Below are 9,674 nucleotides of genomic sequence, written 5' to 3'. Positions count from 1 at the left end.
GGCACAGATTTGGTAGAGGCAGAAGGAGGAAATTAGCATAGAGCATAAACTTATTATGAATATTCAAGTTGATTTTTGGTTTATCCATAATAAAATAATCTTGTTAATTAGGTTTTTTAAACAAAGTAGTTGATTTTAGTGAAATTTAGTATTTTGTTTTCTACCCAGACTTGAGAAATGCGAATGTCTAGCCCTGATAACTTACTTCTTCATAGTTTTCTAATCAATGCCTTGTCTTTTACTATTTTGGTCCCTAGCAGTACTACTTCATCCTTATAACCCAAAAAGAGTGGAGTAAGGGTTGACTATTTTTCCCCATCATCTTCTGTGGGAGAGATGAACTAATACACTGCCTAACTTCTTTTGTTTTCCCCTTAGACGTAACTTTGGTTTGATTCAATAGACCTATGTTTTTTGCGCACTTTCAAGACAGCTCGTAGAAGTAAACTTGAGTAGGTGTATAATAAGGTTAATTGCTTTCATATCCGTGTGTACAGTGAGTGGTGGTCTGTTTTCCTTTTTTGGTCTGTCTCTTTATTTCCTATATAATAATTATGCTAACTTCATCTTTATACTTATTCTGGTTGATTTAGGAACTTGAACTGTATTAGTTCTGAGTCATTTTGTTTTGCTGCTTGCTCTTTTTGTATTTAGAGCAAATGCCTGTTGATATCAATAAAATAAGCATAATTAATTAAAAATCTCTAATACTTGAACTTCCTACAGATATGTGAGCTTGAAGGAAACTACTCTTTAGCATCTTAAGTATTTGTAGATATTATTTACATGCCAAAATAACTTATGAGCTTTGTGTTCTTGAGATACTAGTATTAGGTGTCTAATTTAGAAAACATAAAAAAGTGGAGTCATGCTTGCCTGTCTGTATTAATATGTTTATTGATACTATATTGATTTTTATATCATTTATATAATTTTTCGTGTCCTAGAATATTCGATTTTGTAACTCGAGTAATGAAGACTTTTTTTTCCCTTTCCAGTACCAATACTGGCTTGCGGAGGTGATGACTGCAAAATAAGTTTGTTTATACAGCAGAATGGTCAGGTAATTACAGTTTTTGTCTCTTACTCAGAACATTACTCAGTTCTGCTTTTTTTCTTTTAATATGTGCTGCTGATTTTTCTGAGGTTGTTCAATAAGTACTATCTCTGTTCAAATAGTTCATCCATTTTTCTAGGTAATGATGAAATGCACATACAGAATGTTGAAGTTGATTTCAGTGCATAAAAGTGTTAGGTTTTCCTTATTTTTTCCCTGTGTGAAGATAGCCTGTGTTTCTATTCCCACTGATATAAAATAGCTATGGCTGTCTTTTATGCATTGAATGGTTCATATGGAAATGATGTTACTTTCAGTCTATAAATTCTTATAATAAAACTGATATGATTTCTATCTGTGGAATTGTATGTTTGTTGCTAAGTACACCCTTTGTGATGAATGCTTGTGAATGTCGAAAGAAGTATTTGAAGGAGTATCTGATCTTCTAAAAGCGCACGCATTTTTCATGTATTGTTTGGGAGCTGGCACTCTTTAGTTTTTCATACAGATAAATGTTCCTTTGGAGCATCAGAAAGACATTCTTTCCTTTCTTGCATATGTTCAGAAGTTTTGTTAGACTCTAAATCATGTGTTGAATGACTGTTTTCCAAAACAGAAGTCAATGTCACTTCTTTATCAGTCCCTTAAAAAACCCCCTCAAACCACAAACACCGCCCCAGTGCACCAGTGAACCTAACATTCAGAAACCCCCATTGAAACTGACGTGTGAGAACCACTTAGGCTTCTGGATTCCTTCAGAGTCCCCTTAGAGATTAAAGAATAGATACTCTTTTTTGCTTTTTGAGAGAGGTAAAAGCTACTTTATAGATAGTTTTGCCTGTTCACGCTGCCATATACAATAAGATTATTTTTTTTTTTTTTGGCATCAATAAAATAAATACTTCATCCTTTATCGGCTATGTTCAGTGATTTCTTGACCACCAAGCGGGAAAGAAGGGTCGCTTTCTTAGCTTCCCCCCTCCCCCCCACTATGTAGCTCATGAGTTAAATCAGTTTAATGATTCTCTGGGAATTAGCAATGGCAGAATGCCACTCGTGATTCTCAGTGTGCTAAAGAAAAACTTTTATCTCAGGGGCTGTGCAGTTGATTTTCCTCATTCAAAATCTGGAACTTTTCTTGTATGGTTCAGATTAACAAGTAATATGCAGTTTGACTGCTAAAAATGTTCAGAGAAACATAACGTATTTTGCGAGTTGTTGACCAAACTTTTGAGTATAACAACATTCTTAGCCATTCTTAAATGCAGTCAGTCTGTGGAGGGTAAAGGAAGGTAGCTGGAATAAATAAGCACCATCTTCAGCCTCATAAGCAAGTTTATGGTGCTGTCTTTTTTTGGAGGTAGGAAATTTTATTCATACAAGGGGTGAGGAATTTTCTCTTATTTTAAGTGTTATTTTTTACACCTTCAGTTTTAGGAAGTATTTTCACCAGCTGTCCTGGCAGAGTTGGCGTTCAGAGTCTCTCTTTTTCAGATGAGCTGGGAACTTCTGGTTGGTGTCTGTCTTAACTTTCCAGAACATCTCTTTTAACTAAGTAGACCATACAGACCTCAAAGAGAAGAGCCCAAATTTGATTCCATGTGGAGTAAAGGTGCCTGTGTAGTGCATTACAGCTATTAACAGAATGAAAACATCCTTGTGAGCCTTCTGACATAAATTCCTTCCTAGCTGCTGAAGGGAGGTTCTCCTCTTTAGTCAGGTTCCCTCAGATCTGCTGACACCTTTTTTTATGGCTTCTGTAGTACTTTTAAAGGTATTTGAAGGAAGTGTTACTGTTGTCCTGCCATTTTTTACTAAAACTGAGCGTAGAAGAGTCATTATAATCTAAACTTCTGTGTCATTCCCTCACTGGTAAGGGCCTGCAGCTCTGTCCTGTTAATTGTGACTCTTGGAAACCTCTTTCCTTAGTTAACAACCTAAAAAAGATTGTGTGGACCCAAAGGTAGAATGTAAGTTCATATTGGGACGTTCTAATGAAACTTGGGGGGCATTATTATACTCTGAGGGAGGATGAGGCATCTTCAGTTAGCTGATTCAGGCTGCCTTTTGGTGAACTCATTAATTTTACAGTTGAAATATATTTATTCATAAAAACTGCTTGGTTTTTGAAATTGAGTGGGCAGGCTTCAAATCCTTTAAGACTCTCTACCCAGAGATCCCTTACTGTGTTAAGCAGTAGAGAGAAAATGAACTCTTTGCTTTTCTGAGTTCTTGAAAGAGAGTATTGATTTATAAAAGTACCCAGGGAAAAATCTTTCAGAAACCATTATATGTCTTCCTGCTTGAGATATTACTGGTCTATGGAGGGGAAGTAAGTAAACCAGAGGATCAAAATAGAGCTTTAAAACTAATCATTTATATGTTGAGCTTGGTTTCTATGAGAAGATTTTGCGGTGCATGTTTGACTATGTTTCCCCCAAATAATTTGGCCTAACTGAAAAGTGGAATAAGAGACTCAAAGATAATTTGAGCTCTTTCTAATTTGATGAGATTAACAGCTGGATAGAGGAGGGGTATCACATCTGGTGTCCGGTGGAAAAAAACTGAGACGACTTGGACCTCTGTTGCCAAATTTGCCAAACAATACTACCAGCTTGGTCCTGAAGGACATGTACCCAAAGTGTGGGCAGAGTTCGTTGTGCAGAGTGTGCTGGGCATGTCCACAGACAACCTGGCTTCATTAGTTCTGCTACCTACAGAACAGCTTTATTCTTTGCCTAAAAGAAGAGAGACCAGATTGCTGCTATAAAAAAATGTTCAGAGATTAGTTAAGAGGCATGGGAAAGCCTGTGAAGGAGGTGAGTCGGACCATGAGCTTTTGTTAAATTTAACTGTTGGTACTGTAACTTCTTAAGTATCCAGTGAGGACCAAGGGGAAGACTGAAATAGAGAAGGAGAAATACGAGATTATAGAAACAAAAATCTGTAAAAACGAAAAGAATGACAGATTAAAATACTTGTAATATAACCTAGGTGATAATAAAAACTTTGAATGAATCATTTAAAAATAATGACTGTATATATCTGCAAGAAGCTTTAAATTGATGCAGTTTTAGAACAGAATACATCTATTTAGAATCTATCAGTAAATTACAATCCTTAGTAGCAGCTTATTTTTCCAGTTTCAAAGAATAGAAGCTGTAAATATAAAAGACTTGAAAATCCAAAGCTAATTGCTGATATGTTCATGGTAATTAAGTGCATTTCTATGATGTAACGGGAATTTTTATTCAGTTTCAGAAAACTTTAATACTCCCTGGCCATGAAGATTGGATAAGAGGCATTGAATGGGCAGTCTGTGGTTAGTATGAAAGATGAAGTAAAGTGGAATACTGGTTTAATGACAGTACTACTGTTTTATCCCTCCAACAGATGGCTTTGATGCACTGTAGTGCCTAAGCTCTTGTGGTTGTGATTTTTTTTTTTTTTCTCCCCTCCTTGAGGTGGTGGTACAAATATTAAAAATCAAGATGGAACTTTGTGTCCTGTTAAATCATAAGAATTGTTGAACCTATACTACAGTTATATTTTAGTTATCAAAATTATGGCTACAGTAGGATTGATACAGAACACTCTCATCCCTCATTTTGTTTTGCTTGCTTCAAGTATGTTTACCTGACTGGTACCTAAATGCAAACAAACAGGAGTTTTAGCAGCTTGTCTTTTTCCATATGCAAATGTCTGTATCTGAGTGAGTAAGAATTGTCTGCTTTTTCAAAGGGGGGAAAGTAGGAGGAAATAGTACTTTTCTCCCCCACCCCCTTTTTTTTTTTTTAAAGAGTACGAGATTAAGAGGAGAACCTATTCAGGCATTAACTAATCAAATAGTTCTTGCAATGGCAAAAATAAGATAAAAGGAATTAGAGGATGCTACAATCCTGAAGAAAGAGGAGGAGGAAAGAAGTTCTTGAAGAGTATTGAGGCTGTCAGAATTTTGAGAGCGAATGCCGTAAGTAGTAGGGAAGTATATGTACAATATGTACAGTATTTACCATGTCTTCCATGCCTTATAAGCAGGGAAATGTCCATATTCAGTGTGTTATAAACTAGTAGAGAGTTTGAAATGGGACAGTGAGTTGATGTTGAAATAAAACAGCAGTTTATGATACTGTGTACTATAGGAAAAATTAGGATAATACTGTAGTGCATGCTTTGAAAGATGATAGGTTAGTCATGGCGGTGGTTGCAGTGAAAAAGCAATGAAAACATGGCTCTAATTATTTTTATTTTGTGTTTTAAACCAAATAGGTGAAGACCTTTTCTTAGCAAGCTGTGCTCAGGATTGTTTGATAAGAATTTGGAAAGTGTGTACAAAATCAAAGCAAATTCCAGAAACTGAAGATGATTCCATAAGACTGAAAGAGAATGTTTTTACTGTCAAAGGTAGGTAACAGCTGTAAAATTCTGTTGCGCAACTTTTCACTTGTGTATCTGTTTGTGGTTTCAGGGGAGCTAACGGGGTGGTTACCATCTAATTTGGCTTGTTTCTTGTATTAAAAGAATTTGAGACCAGTTTGACTGCATTATTTTTATTCAGCTGTTAGAAAAAGTGGAGTTACTGTTTTAAAGCCATGACTGTGTAAAGTTAATGTTGTGTTACAAAAAATGGTAAAACAGTGAGAGAGCTTAATATCAACATGTGTTGTTACACATATTCCAAATGCAGTACATAGGAGATACATTTGTCTGTGGGAGGTACGCTGTTGTGCAGTTCTCCTCCAGTTTAATAGCATACCTTTAATTTTCTTTCAAATTCAATGCATTAAGAGGTTAAACCTTAGACAAGTACTGGAGAGAACAGATGGGTGTGTGCAGGCTTACTTTATGGTTATTTAACATACTGTTTGAGTACTGTAACATCAGAGGCTCGCAATGCTGACATTGTGGGGTAAATTATTAGGCAACTTAGGTAATAAAATGAAGTTTGTATGATGTTATGTCTAAGAAGTGCTCATGTTACTTGCTGCAAATCCTGATTCATTGTTTGAAATATCTTGATGCATGTATTTACAGTCATTTGGAGATGTAAATATGCTTAAGAGTATGGGTAGAGCCAATGTCAGAGAGTTTATTTCAAAATTGCTTGAGAGTTCTCCAGGAATTCTGTGATGCCTCTCTGAGGCAATAGGCTGACCTCTTAGCGTCAATCTCAGGGTACTCAGGGCTTGTGGCAAAGTAGGTTTTCAAGGAGCTGTTCAATCTCAATAGGCTATTGAGATATTGGTAATGATGAAAGCAGTTGATTTTTTTTTTTCACTGAAAATACCAGAAATGACCTGGTCTTTCTTGGCTTTTAGAAAGAAATGTGCTTTTCTCTGATTTGTGGTAGATATTGATACAACATATGCAATTACTTTGGAGTCGGTGTTGGCTGGTCATGAAAACTGGGTGTATGCAGTTCACTGGCAACCTTCATTTTCCAAAGGTAAAAAGATACCAAACACTTAGCAGTTATGTTAAGTGTTGTATACATAGAGTACTGTTACATGTCTTTGTATTGTGTTTGCGTGTTCACTTGTCACTGTGGACTATGAAAATGTTTTAAGTTCTGCAAATAATGTTTTATAAGTAAATGGATGTTGCCTTTTACTCGTGTTTTCTTTAAGGAATGAAATAAAATAACTGAGCTGTACTGGCTTTTTTGTAATTGATTTATTGTTTATGGAGTACAAATTAGTTTAATCAGTATGAATTAATAGCTCTAATAGTTTACCTTGATACATGTATTTGAAATGTCTGTTCTTCGGAAGGTAAGCATTAACTCAAGAGCACTCCTTCCTTTTTCTTGGAGTAGAAAGGAACAAATAGCAACATTCAGAAGATTAATCTTCAGTCTTCTGTGCATTAATATAACATGCTAGGGATTCCTTGAGTATCAGTTTTCTCTAGCATGTTGCTTTAAGGCATTAATGCAGACTCTCATTGAAAAAATTATTTACATTTTAATTTTGCATTTTGCCCTAGTCTTTGTCTTTCTTTTTAAATCCTTATATTCTGACAGCCTTGTTTGCAGTACTGATTTGCTGGTGTGTGTCTGTCTGGCGTATAAGGGAAGGAGATTCTTGGTTTGACATGCCTGCACAATCAGAATGCCTTGTGTATTTGTATTGGCAAAGGTGCCTTTTTTTTTTGAGATGTTTTAGAGTTACTGATGGCAGGTGACTTCACCAGTACAGAGCACAGCTTTGCCAGTGTATATATAACACTTGGACAATACAGTGCAATTAGAACGTCAAAATACCTGTAGTGAAAGACACAGGACTTGCTTTAGAAATATTGGCTTGATTATCTGTTCTTTAACTCTTAAAAAGATTTTGCCTGTTAAAGCAAGGTTTAGATGCAGTATAGGCATGTAAGTCTTGCACTGCAATCTGAAAAACTGTCCTGTTAGACCATGAAGTTTTCCAGGTGTCTTACATCATGCTTCTGCATATGTGCAGATGCTTGCATTCTGTGGCCTGCCCAATCTTGGGTTCCTCAAAATAGATTTTCTTCTTCAGTAGAGGCAGACTGATCTGAGAGATGTATTCTCAATGCAGAAGGTAGGGGGTCTGGTGCTGACATAAGGTACCACCTCATGAGATACCCACCAATGTTTCTATTCTCAAGAAAGGTTCCTCAGTGGTTCTCCTACGGGCTTTGCAACTGGCTTGATGAACCAGTTCCCTCTTTCCCATTCTGGCTGTGTTGGGCGGTTGTCTGGAGTGTTTCACTGCATTTTGGGGAGCAGTCCTTACTATTCTATGTATTACAGTAGAATCTATTGAAGTCTGTAGTGAATCTAACACTTTGGGGAAAAAAAAACAGTGAATACTGGCATGGAGATTATTTTGTTTTAAACTCTAAATCTCTCGGTAAAAATTTATTTGAGGAATAGAACTGAGAACTGCTATGCAGTGTCTCTGAAGCTCTAATTTTCCCTCCAAATTACATTTGTTTCAATATCAATTTGGAGTGAATAAACAGTAAAATATGGTTGTTCTCATGTACGTGTTTTACATATCCTTTGGGAGATTATGGCTGAAAAATACAATACCTCCTAATGAATGCCTGGCAAGAACGTAGAGCCTGTTAAATCTGGCATTTAAGTACTGCATTGCACGTCTCTGATGCTGAACAGTTTTCTTAGCCTGTTTGGATTTCAGTGTGACCAAATTATTTTAGAAAGTATTCTCGTAGGTCGTAGGATAATTGTTTTCCTTGTACTGTAGATGGCAGCATGCAACAACCAATGAGGATATTGTCTGCGTCAATGGACAAAACTGTGATCATCTGGGAACCTGATAAGGAGTCTGGAGTCTGGCTAGAACAGGCAAGTGTCAGTCTTTCTCACAGTACGTACTGTATTCAAGTTGCATTTCCAGCATTGTGTGTGTACTGTAGGGAGCAAAAACTCTATAAAATGCTGGGAGAGAAAGGCAAAAGCGTTTCCTTGCAAAAATACTCATTCTGATGCTGTGTGGCAAGTAAAACTATATTTTTCAAAAATGATGTGATGCAATATGATTTTTATTGCTTGTTTGCTTTCTTGTTACCGTATTGAGGAGTTTCTAAGGGGAGTTTGTGCTCAACTGTCATTCATAGTATAGCAAGCCAGGTGCTGCATAGTAACACACTCTGTGTACTCCTGGTAAGAAGAGGAAGAAACCCTCCTGAATTATTTGTAGTTAATCGTTATGGGAATGTGCACCCAAGCAGTAACTACAGAGCAGCTGACACGCAATTCCCAAGCCTGGTTTTACTCACACTAACTTGTTCATGGGCTGTGTCATTAGTTTTTTCTTCGTTTGAGCTGGATACTCACGTTTCACTGTAGTATTTTGAATGCTGTTCTAATGTGGATCAACCTAAATAAACAAGTAGTGCAACCAGATTTATCTAGTGCTTTGGTAGATGTCTTTGTTTCCAGTTGACCTGCTTTTCCAAATTGCAATAGGTTGGCTGAAATCATTTGTGTTGGATTGTGCCAACCATTGTTTATGATCTTTCCAGTCACAAAGAAAGTTCTAATTCTCTCTTGGATGAAAAAAAGAGAATTACAGTAGTGTATTTAATTTTTTCCCTGTTCCATCGAAAAGTTCTTGTGCCTTTCTGCATGAAGTAGAAATTAGTTCATAATAGGGTGATCACATAGAGATGCCATTTGTTGTCCCTAGTAATGCTTAGTTGTGGCTAAATTTACAAGCTTCTAAAAATGGGTTGTGCAGTAAAGCTTGTGGCAAGTTGTTTCTCTTTCTTTTTTACATTCCATTTGCATTGGTTAGACCTAGACGTGCAGCTTGCAGTTCAGATCAGACATTTTAACTGCAACAATCCTTTTTGAATTGAGGGAGGGAAACCTGAGCTGGAAGCCTGCAGGAAGGGCACAAGGGGAACATCCCATTTTCTCTCTTTCATTTTGATACGATGAGAAGTCTTCACAGAATCATTCCCCTGCTCAGAGGTGAGACTAGAATCCTGCTTCTAGGACGGCACATCAAAGTCACTTCCATAGGAGCGGTATTTTTTGAGTGAGCACCAATAAAATGGACATATTAGTACACACTGCCATTTAGAATGATATAGATTCATTCACTGTCTCCCACGGCATTCTCCT

The 9,674-nt window shown here is 36.7% G+C and overlaps 1 protein-coding gene across 1 annotated transcript; it reads left to right on the top strand.

The window, feature by feature from the left end:
• Positions 1-998: 998 nt before the first annotated feature.
• LOC104079465 (elongator complex protein 2-like) lies at positions 999-8,390 on the top strand (the record flags this gene model as incomplete). Its single annotated transcript, XM_009581512.1, has 5 exons — positions 999-1,063; positions 4,313-4,379; positions 5,327-5,461; positions 6,408-6,503; positions 8,290-8,390. Coding segments are annotated over 5 exons (464 nt in total), but the record flags the coding sequence as incomplete, so codon positions are not given.
• Between the last annotated feature and the right edge of the window lie 1,284 nt (positions 8,391-9,674).

This window comes from Fulmarus glacialis, unplaced genomic scaffold (genome assembly GCF_000690835.1).
Source record: "Fulmarus glacialis isolate BGI_N327 unplaced genomic scaffold, ASM69083v1 scaffold11457, whole genome shotgun sequence".
In the NCBI taxonomy this organism is placed as follows: Eukaryota; Metazoa; Chordata; class Aves; order Procellariiformes; family Procellariidae; genus Fulmarus; species Fulmarus glacialis.
This window is presented reverse-complemented; position numbering and strand designations above follow the sequence as displayed.